Source organism: Rissa tridactyla, chromosome 2 (assembly GCF_028500815.1).
Source record: "Rissa tridactyla isolate bRisTri1 chromosome 2, bRisTri1.patW.cur.20221130, whole genome shotgun sequence".
In the NCBI taxonomy this organism is placed as follows: domain Eukaryota; kingdom Metazoa; phylum Chordata; class Aves; order Charadriiformes; family Laridae; genus Rissa; species Rissa tridactyla.
In genome coordinates, this window is record NC_071467.1 from 137,669,116 (window position 1) to 137,688,127 (window position 19,012).

A 19,012-nucleotide genomic window follows, 5' to 3' on the forward strand; every position below is an offset into this window, starting at 1 on the left:
TTCCAGGCAATGCCTCATACAAAGTTCTACCAATCTGTTGTTTTGTAGCGCACATAGATACACAGATAAAGGAGTTAATTTTTAAAAATATTTCTGTGAATCTTTTATAGATAAGAAGTCTTCCATTTCTCATATCCAAAGTATCAGGAACTGAAGTCTCTAGCAAGCGTTTCCTTATCTGTTGTTCATTCCTGCTGTGAGAAACTGGCAATATACTTTACATCAGTGACTAGAATATAAAGAGTTTATCATCTGTACCGTGTTCTTCAAGAATTACACTTTCTCCTTGAGCCATTAGTCTTGTAGTAGCAGAAACCCTGTGTGATGTTCCAATCAGCAGATAGAAATTGGTTGTTTATTCCAAATAATTACCTGTAGAGCACTGATACTCAGTGTATTTTACTTTCATATTCGCACAGGCAAGCACAGGAGGGGAAGAAGCTTCAGGAACAATTATGGTTGTCTATACCAATAAGGCCACACGTCAGGAAGTGGAATGAGAGACTGTCTGTCTTATTAGTCAGGGTCAGAAAGAATTTCTTATATTCTTTAAGAGTTGTGTTTAAATCTGCAAATGCTTTAAGTCACAGTATTTGTTCCTTAAGCCCTATCCATGTGGCAAATACAGTGGCCAGTGGTCTGAGTTACAATGGCTTCTGGTTTTCAATTCTCATATTGTAATATGAGTGTATTTGACTGAATGTTAACACTTATGCATACGTATCAAAAGTAAATAGTTTAATTAAAACACAAGTGTACTGTTTAACTGGGGAGGAGGAAAAATGTTTTAGACATTAATACAGAATTGGTATCAAATCCAAAAGCTTTAGACTTTCTTACAGTTATGTGGGTGTTCTCGACATGGTCCTTATCAGAAAACTTGCTGCATATAGAAAAAAATTTGATAAAGAATAATGGCATGATCAGGCCAGGATTTTTTTTGGTGAAAACAATCCAATTGAGGGAATACAGCTGTATTTAAATGAAAGATTTTTATGCTGGTTTATATAAAACCTTTGCCCACCAAGGTGAACTCATAGGATAAGAATGATATTTTTGTATTACAATTCTTGTTATGTATTTCCATACACACATTAAATACATATAATCAAAACATTTTGCTAATGCTACCGTGTTATTAGATGTTAAAATAGAAATGAGTATGAAATTTGCCATTACTGTCATGGCATTTGGAAGATGTGTAAAAGATAAAATGACCATATTGTATTTTGATTTGTTTAAGGGTTTGACCAAATATTCATAGATATTGACCTAATAAAATACGTCAGTCTTAAAATTTACCTAAACCAGCAAAAAAGCTGAAAGAAGAAAATTAGAACATTTAAAACAGAAATGAAGATAATCTCCATTATTACCCTTTAGATTGTCTACTGTTATAGGAAAAAAAATAATCTAATAACTATACTTGTGCTTTTGAGAGTCTATTTGTACTCAGAGCATGGCTATGTAGCAGAACTACAGCACTGTAATAAACCACAAATAGCGTTTAGCCAAATGTTTATTGGGGAGATCTAGAAAGTAACATTAATTAGTTGAGGTGGATTAATGCCCTAGGACACATACTATGATACAGTATCTGTGGCAGGTTATGTCCATGGATGATGAGAGTGTAATGTCTAGTAAATTAAATGCATCTTCTTCAGTCTTCAGTGTGTAAAGTGACAAAATAATGAAATTTAAATAAGAATAATGGCTACATTTATCTTAATTTAGAGGCTGGTCACCTTAAATCAGGCGTAGATATGAGATAAAATAGTGTGAAAACTGACACTTGGTTCTTAAAAATAGTTGATCTGTAAACTCTAGAAAGTTTTTTTGCTTTGTCTGAAGTAGAAATTATTTAAATACCAGTTATGTATTTGATCAGAACAGGAGCTAGACATTTCTACTAAAGCTAGAACTGAGTAGATAGCACATATTTTAATCACTTTAAAAAAACCCAACCATATCAAGTCTAATAGTTTCTATGTAAAAATCTGTCAAATTTACAATACTGGGGAAGAGGTAAAGAAGTTATCAGTATGGAAACACCTCTAATTAAAAACAAGAGAAATCCTAGCTAGAATATGACATCCATTCTTTAAAAATTCTAAACTTACAAGATACCAAAACTTCATATAAAATTAATAAAAAATTGTGACTGGGTTCTTTAGCAAAAAGGAGTTTAGCTCTTTTCAGGATTTATCTCTTCAAAGTGTGTTTTGAATATTATAATATCTGGCCTGACTATCAGTGGTAGCAATAAATTCTTCACAATTGTTGTTCATGTGGGCTGCTTTGCTACATTCCAGTTACCAGAGTCAGGAATTTATAAAGATGGTTTTTGGTCAGGCTTGGTAGGGCAAAACCCTCTCAAAACTGACTCAGGGTTAAGCTCTGAAATGTTAAGCATTTCTGGGTTTAAAATCTAAGCTAAGAACCTGGGTGGGATTATGACAGTTCTTAATAGTTGTTTACGGATTTTATAATTGCAGTCCTGCTGCTGAAATTAACGACAAGAAATTAAATTAATAAGGTAAATCGGACAAGTGGGTTATACAGAGCCACCTTCTTGATTTTTTTTCCTCTCTGTCTTTCATAAATAAATGAATAAAATTTCAAGCTGTTTGTGCTCAGATCTGTAAGATCATTTACAGTACGAGCAATTGCATTTCAAATAGGATTGGGGGCATCTTTGCCCTGGGTTTTGAGGCCAGTATTAACATTTCATAATTCCCTTAATAATGAAAGGCACAACAGGGAAAACTAGTATCTATCTAATGAAAAAGAATATCTAGTGATTGCTATGAATAAACCGACAGATCTTCTAAAGTGTGTAATGGCAAGCTGCAGAGTTAAATGAAAGCGAGTGATGCTCATTAGAGTCTGCTGTGACACCTTGTTAGATTCATTAGTGCACAAACAAAGGTTTAAACCGCAGAAAACAAGCGTACAGTTTCATCTGCACTAGGTTGTACGTGAACAAAAGGAAAAGGGAATAGTTATGAAAGAAAACGGTATTGCAAAAGTGCTGTGTGGGAAACTGACTCATGTTACTGGTTGCTTATCCTAAAAAAATAAAATATAAAAATTCTCTTTGGGCTCTTTACATTATAAATAAGAATCTGAAAAAAAGAGTCACAAAATCCAAAATGAAATAATCAAAGCCTCTGAACTGGCCTTCTGATCCCTAACAAGCTTTCTGGTTTAGGACTACTGGTCTCAAATCCGTAAGCCAGCTCTCCACCAAGGGATGTTCCTCCTGCTCTGCTTACCAGCAGGAGAGCCTGCAGCAGGACTGGGTGCTGATATTCCATTTTAAAACATGATGTCAAATTTCAATGTTGTTTATTTTTTTAATATTTGTTCTACCTACATTAATGATAACATTTAGGTTATTGACAAAAAAGAATATTAACATGCTAATTTCTTGTCACTATTTATGTTGCTCCTTTCCTTTTTCACTGAGCTTGGGCAAATACAATGGCCTAGATGACTTCATTGCATTTTTAAGCTGCTAACGTAACGGCATTGAATTCAATAATATAGCTACGATCCCAGCTCCTTACAACAGGAAGGGAGTTCCTGGGAACTCCTTTCAATGGGACTTCCTACACTGGCACCCACAGCGGGGAGCGGGATGGGGCACGGGAGCTGCCTTTCCCGGAGGAAGGAGAGGAAGCCAGGAGGCAGTCAGCTGCTGCAGGACTTCTCCTGAGCTCAGCTGGAAGGAGGTAAGAAACTAGGAGCAGAGGAGGAGCTGGGCATAAGAGGTCCTTTCCTGGCTTGGGGCTTTTGGTGGACCCCTAATGGAGAAGTGGTAGAGGAGCAGAAGCAGAGTTCCCTTCCTCGATGCTGTGGCTGCAGCATCCCTCAGCTTCTCAAGAGGGGGACCCACTGCCACTGGGAACATGAATTTGAGAGGACCTTCTTCCCCCTTGGGCTGTCAGATGATCATTAGAAAACAACAGCAGTCACCAGGCAGAGAAACATTAATTTATTCTCAAAAAAGTCTGTAAATTAGTAAAGAGGTTAAACTGACCTCAGTGCTAAATATATTAACAATACAATTATACTTTTGTGGAGAACTTTACCCTGCTTCCTTTATAAGGATTTTCTGGCTAATCTATGATCATTTCTTTGCTTTTTCCTGTGACTATATGCAAGAGGATACTGGAATTATAATCAGCATTCCTAGATTTAAGTTGAACTGAAGGCATACTTTGCAAATGAGCTGCTGAAAATACTGCAGAAAAGCTTGTAGAGTTATACCACTCCTGTACTTTGGCAGTTGCTCTGTTCTGGGTTTTATCAAGTGGCAGGAGGCAGCTGTTTGGATCTAGCTGCTACAGTAAGAACTTGTTTTTCAGGAGAGTGTTTTGGAAAGGGTAATTACGTGGGAACAGTCATTTTAGTGCATTACTTCATAATTAATAACAACTGAATTAATGTGTCCAGTGATTGAATTTGAGTCCAGCGTGCAGCAAACTGTAGGCCTCTCCACTAGAAAATTTAAAGTTCTTATTAGATACTATAAATCAGCACCATTGCCAAGGCTGCAACGGAGCTTCTATCAATAAAAAATTTGAATGCTTTCAGTCATTGCTGCATCTCTTCACAATTCCCTGCTATCAATCATATTGGTTTCAAAACTATTAGGCTGGTTCTGGCGCATCAGGCTTGAAGTGAGGCAAATGATGGGCTCATACTCATAGGCGTTGTGTTTTATGCCAGTCTGTAGGAAAGCAAAGGTCACCAACTGCCCTCAAACAAAGAAGGAATTTTGATTATTGGTCTTAGCAAACTAGCTAATTCAACTAACGCAAATTATCTGAGTAATGTCAGGTTAACTTCTGACACCATAAATCAAACCTACGGGTGAGCTACGTAACCATGCTAACTAAGCAAAACCTTCACAGAGCTTACTGGGGAATTCTCCAGCTTGGGGGTTGTTAAGAATAGGGCAATTTGGGCATTTTGGCCTCTCCAGACAGCTCTTGAACAAGAGAAATCCTATGTTCCAAGAGCTGGAGAGCAGAAATTTTCTGAGCTTCAGGCTTCTTTGCTCAATGAACTGTTCTGGAAAACACACGTTCCTTTTCTAATCAACCTGGTGCTTCTTTGGGAGCAGGTCCTTGTTTCTGCCAGCACCTCTTTTCTAGAGTCACAGTTGGCACAAAGGAGCTACAGTGTGTGGCTAGGCCTGCTGGAGTCCAAACAGCCAGATAAGAGAATAAATTGAAAATAATTCTTGATTAACTCCAGGCAGCACACTGATACTTTGACACAAGCGTGAAAAGACAAAAGTATCTTGAAGGAGGTTTTGGTGCAATCCAAATGTGAAATATTGTAAGCAATGCTGTTCTTGCTGCCGGCAGTGAGAAACTGTACCACACAAGGCTAAAATGGATGAATTAAAGTACCCTGTTATTGTGGTCAAGAAGCTTATGAAAGGGAAGCGGGCACAAGGTTACATGACTGCGGAATGACCACAATTCAGGGAGCAATAGGATTGGATTTATTCTTTCCAACCTCCGGCTCACTGTTCACTGAGCTCATTTAAATCCTTCTGAGGCAGAGATTTTTGGGGCAAACCCTGTGTTATATCAAAGGCCCACTAGGATAAGGGTTAGCTAAGAAGTACATATGGGTTTTGTCTCTTTTTTTTTTTTTCCCCCTTGTGTTTTTTCATGACTCCCTTTATTTTCTGCAAAGGTTATTCTCACACTCCATTTGCATTGGCCAACTTGCAAAGGCCGAACTTGAAAAAGATCTGTGCCTTGGGCCATACTCTCTGGCCAATGCCCTGGGCTTGTGGCCTAAATCTGCTACATGTTTAACCCCGTACTTCACACTTGGATTTTGTAACTCTATAGGAACTGTGGGCCTGAGGAGACAAAACAGCTGGGGCAAGTTTGAGCTGCCCTCTGTGTGCAGGGGGTGGAAGTTAGGTGCAGGCAATGCTGGTAAATCAGGCTGCTATTTCTAGGAGGAGAACCTCAGCCTGAGTTTTCCTTTCCTTCACCCGTGCTACACTCGGGCTCCTTAGCATCCTTTCCAAGACAGAACTTTGCAGAAAAGTTTAGCAACAACAGAAACCCAGCAGAACCACAAATTGTCTTTTCAACTTCCTAGCTCCAAAGAAACTTAAAACCAGAATTTTGGAGAAACGGATAATGCCTGACTAGGTATGAAATTGGGCATCAGCAGCATGCTGGATCCCTGTGCTTAAGGACAGAGATGCAGTGTCAATGATGTAATACTCTGCTCTTCACCAGGGCTCTGAGAAAAAAGATCTTAAAGCAGCCGTGCTACCTAGGAGCCTCAGGTAGCACTGAACCATACTTTGCTTTGCAACATTTTACATATTAAGGGTTTCTTTGCTTTAGTTTTTGTTCTAATGAAGACCTAGGATTTCTTCTTTCAGATCAAATTTGGGCATGCAAGTTGAGTGTACTATGTTCTTATGTTGCCCTCCTATCTTACCTGGAAGTATTGCTAAAATTGGGCATGTTTTGCAGTCAGAAGAGCTGTCTTGTAAAACCACTGGCCTGATGTTCAGGTTTAGCCTATGTTTTAATGAGAGATAACAAAGCTATGTCACTTTAAGCTTTAAACTAAAATAAACGTTAAGCGGAAGCACTGCTAAATGATTCTCGGTAACTTTAAAACATCTGAGTACTGTGTGTGTAACAGTATATAACAGTGTGCACAGACAACTTTTCTGTGAATATTTGGGAAAAAGAGGTTGCACCCATGTGTACAGTCTAAGCATTCATTACTTCTATGTGGGCATAAAAGCAGTAATGAAATGATATTACTGAGTAAGACACCAAATAATGGTATATTAATGTTGAGTTCCAACTTCATATTGTATTAGTTTTACTGAAGTAAATGATAGTGTCATTTCATTAATGTCATAATTTTACATTAAATCGGGCTTTTCTCTTTACTCATTCCATCCTTTGAGCCATTGTTTTGCCCCATTTTTCCACTTTTGTCTGCCCTTACGTTAGGGAAGAGGATTTGAAGAAACTGGAAAAACTGCTAAAGAGGTGCAGCGCTTTCTACCCAGCCCTGGAAAGAAGATGGAAGAAGTGGCTGAGATCTGCAGGTTACCCACAAAAAGGCAACAGCACAGTTTGCCCCTTAATGGAGCACTGTTTGCATCGGGGTGGAAACAGATTTTAACTCAGATTGTGCAGGAACTTAAAGGTACCAGTTTTATTTCTAAGTAGCAGGCGATCCAGAAAAGAACACATCCCTCATATAAATTGCTACATGTGTCTTCGAGTTTGCCTGGTATATGGTGCTCCAGTCACAAATACTTTCTTACTCCTTGTTCGAGACAAGGAAACAGTAACGAATAAAAAAAAATAAATATACTGTCTCAGGCCTCACACAGGTGGCCTAGTTTTATATCTATGCTATGCAGGAACTAACTGGTTAAATTTAACTTCTAATAACAGTATCATTAATCTTATAGAAAATTTTAAAATCTGAATGTGGTAGTGCCTTTTTCTGAACTTACCTCCTTCGAGACTTGCCTTTGAGTAGTAATGTTTTCTAGAAATAACTATATAGGCAAGAATATGGAAAGGGTTTTGTGTTTTGTCGAGTTTTTCTTGTTTTGTTTTTGTTGTTTTTTCTTCTTCTCAACAGTATCTCTACAGAAAGGATAAGTTGTAAGTTAAAGCAGTGATGTAGCACCGATGACCTAAACTTGATCAAAGTGGGAAGTACCGCGCTTGAACAGGTCAGTTCCTATGTGCTTTAAGACAAAGCAAACGCACAAAACTCTACTGAAAATCCTGAAAGAAGTCACCTGAGAACTCCAATTCATTTGGGAAAGAGGGTGTGAAGTGTGAAGTCATCCTTTTGTGCTGCTAATGTGGCCTGAACATAGCCAGAATGTCCGTTTTGTTTTCTTTATCGCAGTTCATACCTGTGTAGTGTAGGAGTAGAGGAGCTTTGGGTTTGGGGTGGGGTGGGTTTGGCCAGCCTTCAGTTCCTCCCAGAGTCATCCCAAAAGCATGTTCTAATGTGACATTACGCTGCATCTCGAGTGCTTAAATGCCTACTAAATGATGTATCTTGCCGCCTGCTGTGGCTAATGGCAGATGGTGCAGAGAGAGAAGGATGCACCTACCTCACCCTGCGATGCTGACTGAAGCTCTGCGAGGGACTCCCCATGGCAATTCCCTTACAGCCTGCAGTGTGAGATTTGATTATCCCATCTCTTAAGAGATACAAATGTTACAACCATAAAATTATCCAGCTTAATATGAATATGGAGATAACTTAAGGTGACACTGTTGCAGAGTAGGTAACGTGAATGAATATGTAATTTAATATAGGTAAGTGCAGGAATGAGCTGTTGATTTAATGAGACGCCATTACTTCTTATTACTGGAGACTGAAAAAGATGGAAGTTTATTTCTGTGTGACTCAATTATTCTTTTTTCCTTGCCTGCACAGTAAACAGCAGTCTAACTAATGGCCCTGACTCATTTGAGGATAAACAAGTGCTACCTTCCTGTCTCGTCACGAATGGTATGTAATGACCTAGCTTCCAATTAAATTCCTTTAAAAGCTATAGCTAAAGCCCAGTTTCAGTTTACAAAGATCACTCAAGAAAACTAAAACTAGTCTTGGGCAGACAATGTGCATCCAAGTCATCTTTTAGTGTTGTTCAAAAAGAAAAACAAGAAGAAGAAAAAATAATTGTTGAACATCTGGACAAAAAAAATAAAATAAACGATGCATCTTTTAAAGATACTGAAGGCATGTGGTAACTGGAGGAAACTTTCTGTCTTGAGGATTTAAAAATAGGCTGTTAGGCATAAATCAAAGGGGTCTTTAATATTTTACAAAATGGTATGCAGACTGACCTCAGACCTCAATGCTGCAAATTATAATAAACATACTTTATACATTTGAATAGTGTCATGGTGGTGAATCAAGCTTGGAAAAACCACTTGTAAATGCGACTGTTAATAGGATCTGACCTATTTTTTTATCTTGACCACGGTTTTAGATGTTGTTACTTATTGTATTCACCAGCAGCCCATCTTTCCGAACATTGGCAGAAAGTTCAGTGGTTTGGAGATGCAGTTAGATACGATAGCCCACAGATGGAGATGGTGCTTTCTTTTGATACTACTTGCTCATTACACATACCTTTAGAGATGGAGATTTAAACGAGGAGAAGGTCTTAACAGTTATCAGTAGATGAGTTTCTTCACAGAAATGCAAAGTAAAATCTATTGTAATGTGTTTTCTTTGGAGCCTTATTAAAACCGCTAATGTGTTCTGAAAAGATGAATTGAAAGATGAAGTAGATTGTGTAGATAGCACTTTCAGCTTTGGATACAGGAAATGACATTTAATTTTAATATTAAGAAGTAATAATTTAAATATCATGCTGCTTCACTTTTGAATCATAGAAGTTTAAATTTTTTAAGCTAAAAACCTTTACTTTTGAAGGAGCGAATGATAAGTGTCAGTTATTTGTGGGTTAATATTTGTATATTTATTCTTTATCAGCCCTGCTGAGTTTATCCTTTTTTTTATTGCACTTTATATCCTTCATGCCATGTAGCTCTGTCTCATAAAGTCCTCTGTCATCTATTCCCAGATAAATATTACCTTGTGGACCATTACACACTTTTATGATTTTTCTGCATGAAACAGTGATTCTTGATGAATTTCTGCTTTCATTTCATGCTATCTAAGCCTCTATAATTCAATTAAATCCTTTAATCACAGTGTTACCATGAGAGGATAAGTCTCCTCCAGTTTATTTAAATTTTATTTTAATTTTGCTGTTCTGTTACTCTCAGAGGTCTGGAAGGAAAGGTGACCTAGCATAGGCAAAGTTTTACAGGCTTCAAAAGGAAAATATATGGATTTTTTTCTGGTTTAACAATACTGCCTCAAGAGAAACCTGTATTATCTGTCATGGGAATCCCAGTGGAGGCAGCACATGCCTACAATGTTTTTAACAGAAACTTAATTTGGAAAGGACGAACCTGGGAATGGAGACACTGAGGAGGGCATGGTCATAAAAGATTTGAATGTTGCCTCACAGCAGGGTTAGGATTCCAAGAAAATCATATAATCCTGGCTTTTCCTGACTTCCAGGTGCTGAAGTTTTAAAATAGACTGTCTTCTCTGCCATATATTGCGTGATGTAACACCCGTAACAGTGCAGGTAAGGGGATATTCTCCCAATGTTGCGTGAAAAAATAGGAGAGGAGTGTTCAGAAAACTCCTTTTCCTGCACAAAAAGTGAATATGAATACTTCAAAAAGTATTCTAAGCCATATATTAGACATCTCCCAGCAGCTTCGCACCTTGAATAAGGCACCATCCTTTGCAGCATAACTAAAGTATGGCTTTCAATGTTTTAACAGAGGAGTTTTGGACTGGATTTTGAAAAGAGGCTTTTAATGGCATTCCTTCAGGATCTTCCCCCCCCCTCTTTTTTTCAAGGAAATTCATACATGTATCAACAGAAAATTTTATCTCTGGTTAAAGCAGCAGAGTGGGATGAAATTATCAGAACTACAACACGGAAATAACAAATAACTGCCTTATGGGCAATTAGAGAAAATGACTGCAAATTTCAGGGACAGTCAGCTGGAATCTAGAGCCTTGTGAGTTAGCTTATTTTCATGCTTATTAGTTTGATCATTGAAAAGTTATCTCAAAAAGCTATCATATTTTTTTTCTTGTAAATTAATGACCTCCCCAAAGTTTTACACCAGCAACAATTTTCTACTTGCCGTTTGCTGAGTAAACTACAGTCTCAAACTACGGTCTCATGTAACTGTAAAATGGTTGAACTGCATAGCAGCTGGAGGGAGAGTGTAGAAAGCCAGATGAAAGTTATTGGCATACTGGTCATTATGTGGTTACCATTTGCTTCCAGGACTCCAGAGCACACCGTTAAGATTCTTTGCAAAAAATTAAGTGACCAAGCCTGACAATGAAAACAGATGATGAAGTGACTGAAACTGGTTGCTAAGCTATGAAAAGGCTATTGCTAACAGGCGCACGTAAGCGGAGTGCATAAATAGCACCATCTTTGACATACTAAAGCTACTAATTCCATTATTAGGTTTTAACAGATGCAGTGCAAGTTGTCTTTATGAAGAATACATCTGCTTGTGGTTAAAGCGTGACTTTCTAGTGAAAACAACTGTATTTAGCATTCACAGCTCTTTATATCCCACGAAAGGCTTTTTCTCAAGTGTAGTACAATCCCTATTTTTAAGGGACAGAATAGCCTTTTATGTTTGGAAGCTAACATGAGCTGAAGATTAATGTCTGAAAGTTTCCAGATTTCAATTAAAGTCTTGTATTTTAAGATTTTTTATTTGTATTGTATTTTTTCCAAAATTTGAAATGTGGTTAATATCAAAACTTCAGATTATAATGACAAATAGATCCCCAAATTTAGTTCTAGAAACTCAGGAGATTCATCAATATGTAATGTTATAAATGGACTTATTTTTTTTAGACTTCTTCAAGCACATCAAATGTAATCAGCAAATTCACTCTGTAGAAAACAGAATTAGAATTGATCAGGTTTGTATTAGTGAAATGAGTGAGTCATGGTACTGCCTAATGTTATGGGAATCTCTACTTCTGTTTCACACTAATTAACAGAGCATCTGTCCCCTTACCTCTCTTGACAAACAAAATGTACTTTAAACAACAACAACTTGTTCCAGAGATGTGCATATTGTGTTTATTATACTTTTAAAATAGCAAAATACAACAGATGTTTCCCACTTCTGGGAGGGGAAGTAATAAGTCCATTAAAATGGGGTAAGGAATCCAGTTATTGCAAAGGCTTAAGATAAGCTAAAATGGACAGATTTTTTGAGAGATCCAGCATCCCATAGAAGTTCTTCAAAGATTAAGATATTTTCTAGTTACAATTCCACCTCTCTCTTACAAAGGCAAAACACCTGTATTGTACCAGTTACCTTTTTTCTCTTTTTCTTTTTTTTTTAGGAGTAAGATTTTGCTGATGCCTGCATCAGCAGTTTTCCCACAGCAAGGTGACCCTGCTGGGTAAGGCTATGTGTGCAGCACTCCTGGTGATGGGGAAGCAGCTACCTGAACTGGCTCATTTCTGTGTGTGTCTTAGTAAACTACTAGTCTGATTGTAACATAAAGATCAATAGAAAGCTACAGGACCAGACCCTGGTAGTTGCAGTGCCAGAATTATGCATTGGCAGATCCTTGTCTGTGAGATAGATGCTGCTTCCCAAACAGTCTCCATGTTTTGGAGAACTTCCATTCTTTACTTTAGCTTCGTATCTGTTTCATAGAGATACTCTAATATCTAAATGTGTAGAGGGAACTTCCTCTGGAAAATAGCTGAGATCTCTCTTTTGGAGGCAAAATGGTTTCTTACTAGGTAAAGTCAAGAATTGAGTGACAATGAGGCCCTAAGGGTGGTGATAGGAGTTTTAATTAACGGGTAGAAGAAAAGATGGAGAAAAATTCCTAATAAATTCTGTTCTGCTGAAAAGAACAGGTAACATCAGAATGCAGGGTCACACGTAAAAAGAAGCGAGAGAGAGCTTACAGATATGACACAATGGATTAATCTGTTTTGTTTTTTTTTCTTACCATGAAGCCTGTATATGCATGACAGCGTCTTGCCTGTCTTCTAAAAGAACATTAGGCATGCCCTAGTAGAGATTTAATTTTTGCTCAAGGAACTAGCCTGATGTGACCTGAACATCTGAGACTTGTCTTGAGTTTAGGCATGAGAAAAAATTGGAAGGTCATGCTTTATGTTTTTTACTTGAAGCATCTTTTGAGGTCAGAAGCTCAATCCTACACTGTGGCAAGACTGATTGCATAGCCATACAGTCATGGTGCTTCTGATTTGCAGAGACTTACAGTAGGATCATACCTGGGCTTTTAGTTTGTTCATTCCAAAACACTCCTTTGGACTATGCAGTAAGTATATCTCACTCTGACCACATGACTCTTAAACTAGAAATCTCTAGGCCCATAAAACTACTCTAATATTATAGAGGGAGAATAGACTTTTCAGACTACCTAAGGGTAAAGATTAGATGCTACATATCTAAAAGCAGCATTATGCTATGAGGTATAAGCCACACCCTTTAAGATTTGACCCTTTAGTGTTAAAAGCACACACTTGAAGTTTTGTTTGAACTTTTGATGTGTAGGTTTGTTTCAATGACAAGCGGGCTCTTGTATTATGTCCACATTTATGCTAAATTTGCTGATCCACAAATTCCTTGCTTTCCTTCTTTTTTTGCATTCTGAATTTTTCATTGTATTTGTCCTATAATTTACTCTTTGACTATGACTCAGTTTTTGGGAGAAAAGGAGAAAGTTGAAGAAAACTAGCACATAAAGGTGTCTAAAAGAGATGCAGAATTTTTTAAGCCTCGGTTTTCCTTTCAAACATCTTTGTAGAGCATATGCATTTCTATTTGCATCGGTACAATCATAAATTAGAATTATTAAAATAACTTTATATGAATTTATTAAATTTAATTTATAAAACTAAAAAGCCAAGCTGGTATGCCAATGTTATATGCACCTGTCCTAAATAAAGAAGACAACTATGTGAGGATAGTAAGCTGGAGATGAGACTTGCCTTTTTGTTTTGTTTTTTAACATGTTCATTTCTTTCTCCTGAGGTGTTCAAGGGTAATGAAATTAATTGTCCTTACTAGAGAACGGTCTGTGGCCAACTCTGTGAAAATAATGAATTAGATCAGGTTAAGCTGTGGAACCATAGTTACCAAACCGCCTTGGTAGAGTATGAATTGGTCAAAGCAAACTAAACCCTCTTCCAGAGGAAGAAATACTTAAATTATACCTGTGACCTATTGATTTAAATGTGCAGTCATAAAATATTTTGCAGGAGTTAACTATTACTGAAGTAATATTATAGGACTTAGAATTAGTTTGAGTAGATCCTGGCACTTACTACTTAGTAGCTAAATCAGCTGGCCTCCTGTTTAACTAAGACTGTGAAGGAGAAAAGGTGAGCAACCACGCTTGATCCAGTTACACTGTGACCATGAAGGTGATGGAGCTTGTGTTTGGGTCTGATCTAAGGGTGAGGGAATTTCCAGAGACTGGTTAAGATGCCTTGCGCTATTTCTATGTTATCTTCAAGCATAAAATGCTGAAGGGAATACTTGACGTGGTGTCGTTTCCTTCCTTCCCCATATCTTCTCTGGAAAAGGAGAGTAACTTGGGACTTAAAAGGTCAAAGGGAGTCACCTATGAAAGGAACCTGCACACCACTGTGACTAGTTTCACTGTATTCATAAACCAGCATCTGTTCTTGCAAATTGGCTAATTGTGTGTGCAAGCAGGTATCCACTAATTAGGTGCTCAGTTATCCGTTTTGCTCAAACAATGGGCATTTGCATGTATAAACCGAAAGGTTTTATGGACAGCTAACTCTTCCCCTGGTAATGAGCATTAAGCAGGGACCATCTTAAAGACATCCATCAACATTTCAAGGCTTCAGGGAAGTCAAGGGGGCTGGAATTCTCTTATGAATAAACGCTGCATAGTGTTGCCTAACAATTAAAGCATATACGTGGCAATATTAATATCAGAAAGTAGCAGAACCCAATATAAATGATAATTAGGAGAAATGACAGCTCAGCAAAAAGGAGCGATAGCATCATTAGTGCCACTAGGGGCTTTGTGAAGCATGCTCTTCACTGTACAGCTATAGAAAAGGGAAGGGGGTGGGGAACAACAGCTTTTGATTAGGTCAGATAATTCTCTGGAAATTCAAACCATTGCCTAGATAGATTGCAATAACTTTTTAATTTTCAGAAGAGAGGGCCTAAGTATGGCTTTTCAAAGGGTTTTCAATTATCCATCACAAGTACTTTTTGAAAATAGCACTTCAGCTTGATGCCAAAGCCTTTATTTTATCTTCTCTCCATGTTGTGTGAGGACGATTGCTCTAGAGTGACAAACTGGTAGCCCTGAAGGCTTTTAAAAATACATTTAAACCTAAAATATAATGAACTATACACTGTGGATTAGAAGATAGGATTCTGGATCTCGCTCATTTAACACTTCTTTCTGCCTCTTGTATGAGGATTATGTCAGTTTTTATGCATGTTCATAAAACAACTTCCTAAGCTCTGAGGCAATTATAGTGGGGGGCGGCGGGGGGGGTGGGGTGGGAAGGGAAGGCAACATATAAAGTTGAAAATTGTTACTTTCTAGCCAGTATCTTATTCATCATTTTTAAACCATAACTCTAGTGCCATTTTTCACCACACCAAAGATGAATAAAAAGCGTAACCAATTTTATTTAGGATATATAACTGCCAATAGCACTTTCATTTTATATTAAGAATAATTAATTAAATAACAAATCATTGCATTACTGTCTGTGTACCTCGGAGCCTATAGACATGCTTCTGATCATGTTTGTCAATCTCGTCAGTAGGTGGTGTGTGCCCAGTGGAAGGAAAATAAAAGGCTGTGACTGAAATCCCAAATCCTGGCAGCTCTCTGCTACTGAAACAGTCTTCTGCTTTGATTCAGCCTTTGAACAGGTCTCATTTTTTTTCTGGGTGGGTGATTACTGTTCAGTTTGTGGAAAGGTCGAAGTCATGAATAAAGCACTGGTTGTCACAGACCCCCTCCACCTTGGGGTCTTGCAGCCTTCTGAGTCCAGAGGATTTAGCCTTCAGTGTTTAAAAAGCAGCTGAATATCTAGCTCTTTAATCCTTAACTCTGGTTTTGGGTTTTCTGTGGTGGTGGTGTTTGCTTGTTTGTTTTTGTTTTGTTTTTTTTTTTTTAAATCAACTACAAAAATCCAAAACTACAAAACCCCCCAAACACTAGCTTTTGAAGTCTAGAGGCTTACGTTGAAAAAAACAATTAGGTTTCTCAATGCAGAGTTTAGCTCGAAACTGAAATTTTTATTATTAAGTTATAAACATGTCAATTTTTCTGGCTTTTAAATATGTAAATATATACCAGACATGGCAGCAAACAAGTAATATCCTCATCAAAGATATAGGAAACTTTACTTTTGACTTCAAGGATAGAGAATTGTGTTACCTGTTCTTTCTTTGTTTTAAATCCCCTTTTACTCAAATTTAGATAATGCTACTGATTTCAGCTGTAGCACTTGGCAACACCTATCCTTTCACTAGATGCTGAGACCTTATTGCCTTATTAAAAACAAACAAACAAAAAAAAATTCAGCTCTGATCTAAATAAAATCTGCAAAAAACCCCCCAAAAAACCCTATCAAATGTTTCTCTGGCCAGGAAAGGAAAATTGCCTAAGGTGTGAGAAGACCCAGTCATATGAATAGACATGCACAGTTATTTCCCCCTAAGGGATTTTAGAAGATAGAAACAGCTCTGCAACCATTTCTGCTGGGCAGCTTTTATTATGATTTATCTTCTCCTGGTAATGCTTATGTGATATCACTTTAAAGAATGACAGTACTCTGTGTGACAGTAAAATGTCTTTGAAGACTACGACAACAAAATATTTTCATATTCTACATACTCTCAAAAATGTGCTGTACCCACATTTCCAAAATAATGCTATCTAGACCGATCTATACCATACAGAGTTCATGCTGTATCACTGGTCAAGTCAGCTTAGATAACATATATTTTCTGAGGTACAAGATAGCACTCTATTTAAGTATTATGAAATTAGTAGTTGTGTATGTGATGCAATGTTCCAGTCCAGTAGAAAAATGTCATCTTTTGTAAACAAATAAACAAACAAAAAGGTATCTTCACAGTAAAATTGATTACAAAGATCAGGTGGAAAACTGACTGTGGAAAATAATTCCTATGTTTGACAAGCATGCCATCTCTTGATCCTGTCCCTTGGACCGGTGATGTTTCCATTTTTCCAAGCCAAAATCACAGTAAGGTGTAGCCTGCATTTGGCCACACCTGAGCAATCCAACACAGAAAAGGACATATGAAGTGTAAAATGATGCTGTTCAGATTGTAGTGCATTAAAAAATGACCACTCCTAGTGAAAAAGATCCTGTAAATCTTTTATGTAAAACATATGCTACTTATGTAGTGTCTGCATAGAAAACGCATTTGTTCCACTTGAAAAAATTCAGTACGATTTTATGGCTAAAATTTGAAACAAATGAAAGCCTAGGAGATCTTTTCTCACCACGCTGCCTCTACTCGCAGGGCCAAAGACTGACCTTATTCCACATGTAGCTATGTAAGGGGGCTCCCTTGAAAAGTTGTCCATCAGTAGGGATGGAATGAGTGATGTTATGTTTATTCTTACTGGTAAATTAGTGATTTCTTGCAGCACACTTCAGGATGCTGTTGGGATATATTTTTAGCTCTCAACAGGCACATCCAGGAAAGTGTCCCTGGTCGTCTTCAACCAGACTGGATTTTTACGGTTCCTGATTTAGCTATGAACTGTGTTCTTTTTACTTCTGATTATATGCCCCTTTGTAGCAAATTCAAGCCTTGTTCATTCAGCCTAAATTTCAGCTGTGCTGCATGTCTTGAAATAGGATTATCTACATGTTTCCTAAGGGATGATGAGAGTAATGAGAAATTAGTCCACAGTGGGCTAGTTTTTCATGAAAATTCCGTACTTCTATGTATATTCTGGTTTTGTTAACAGAAACCGACCTTCATATTTTGAATTGCCAGCTCCCTAGAGTTTCTCTGATCTCCAAACTGTATTAAAAAAAAAAATAGAATGTTTCAGTAAACTGTCCTTCGTCAGTTCAATTCTGATGTAAACATCATAACTGGCACAAAACTGCTCCTCTATTTAGTAGTTAACTGATGTTAAGAAGATTCATTATCATAAATAAAGGTAATATCCAACTGGGGTTTCTTATAAGCATTGCAAGTGTAATAATAGTGTGCAATAAAGGTTCTTGTTTTAGTAAATCAGCTTTTATAATGCTAAAGTTGACGTGCTTTTTTTTGGTATATATTGGATGTGAAGTGAATGACAGAATTTCAGATTTCCAGGTAAGTACTCGTGAAAGAAAAACAGTGTCTGGTGTAGAGCACGTTCCAGGAGCATGAATCCAGGACTGGAATCTTCTCCTCATACTCCTTGTACCACCTCTCCTTTGCTTTAAGCTGAAGGGCTAAAACACTGATATTAACTTGGGATGAAATCATCTATTTTATCCCCCCTGTGGAATATAAATGTTAAGGGATGTATATCCTTTTGTAAAAAATACACTGAATCTTCATGAAATTAGTAACGCTTCTCTAATAATTTTAAAAATCTGACAGTAGTTCATATTTCATAAAGGATGAGGTAAGTTGCCTAAAAATATATATACACACAAGTGCTCTGGTATGTTTTGAAAGTAATTTCTATTAAAATACTCTACTAAAAAAAAAAAAGTTTCAGTGAGTACCCTCAGGTACACCAGGATTAGCTACAACTTGAAGAACTCAACGAGAAGAGTGAATGGTCGCTTTGCCGCAGTAAAGCAATGCGGTCTTCTGCACAGGGATTTCTATACTCCATAAACTCTACCCCTATAATGTAGGGCAGCCTTTGAGCTCTCCTATCTTGTGGCTGACAATTGACGTTCCTACGGGTCTACTGCGACAGCTGTGTGCCATCCTGTCCTGTTGCTGAGAAAGGCCTCAAAATACTTAGCAAACCACAAGCAGTGGTTGCGTCCTTATAATAGTAGGACTTCCTTCAAGAGACCACATATGGCAAGCACAGAGGACCACAGATATAAGTTGAAGTGGATGCTCATAATTTTATTTCCTCTTTCAGTTTCTTAAAGCGTGAAGTGGTGGAATGGTCCTATTAACCTCGTTGATCTGAATGAAATTTTCACTGCTTGTTGCACAGAGTTTTTAATGGCAAAGCTGGCGGGCCTTAGGCAAAATAAATTTACCTGAGAAGGTAAATCCCTGTGTGGCTTAAAAAAATAAAAAATTAGCTAGTTCTGCCCTGAAAACATTTTATTACT

The 19,012-nt window shown here is 37.5% G+C and overlaps 1 protein-coding gene across 1 annotated transcript in view; it reads left to right on the plus strand.

The window, feature by feature from the left end:
* The window catches only part of LOC128905111 (uncharacterized), a 36,046-nt gene extending 24,673 nt beyond the window's left edge, over nt 1–11,373 (plus strand). The window contains exons 3-7 of the mRNA XM_054190595.1: nt 3,550–3,734; nt 7,017–7,215; nt 7,663–7,756; nt 8,479–8,553; nt 10,144–11,373. Of these exons, the coding sequence (XP_054046570.1) occupies nt 3,550–3,734; nt 7,017–7,215; nt 7,663–7,682 (404 nt within the window). The 3' untranslated portion in view covers nt 7,683–7,756; nt 8,479–8,553; nt 10,144–11,373. The remainder of the gene's footprint in view (nt 1–3,549; nt 3,735–7,016; nt 7,216–7,662; nt 7,757–8,478; nt 8,554–10,143) is intronic.
* Nucleotides 11,374–19,012: the final 7,639 nt, after the last annotated feature.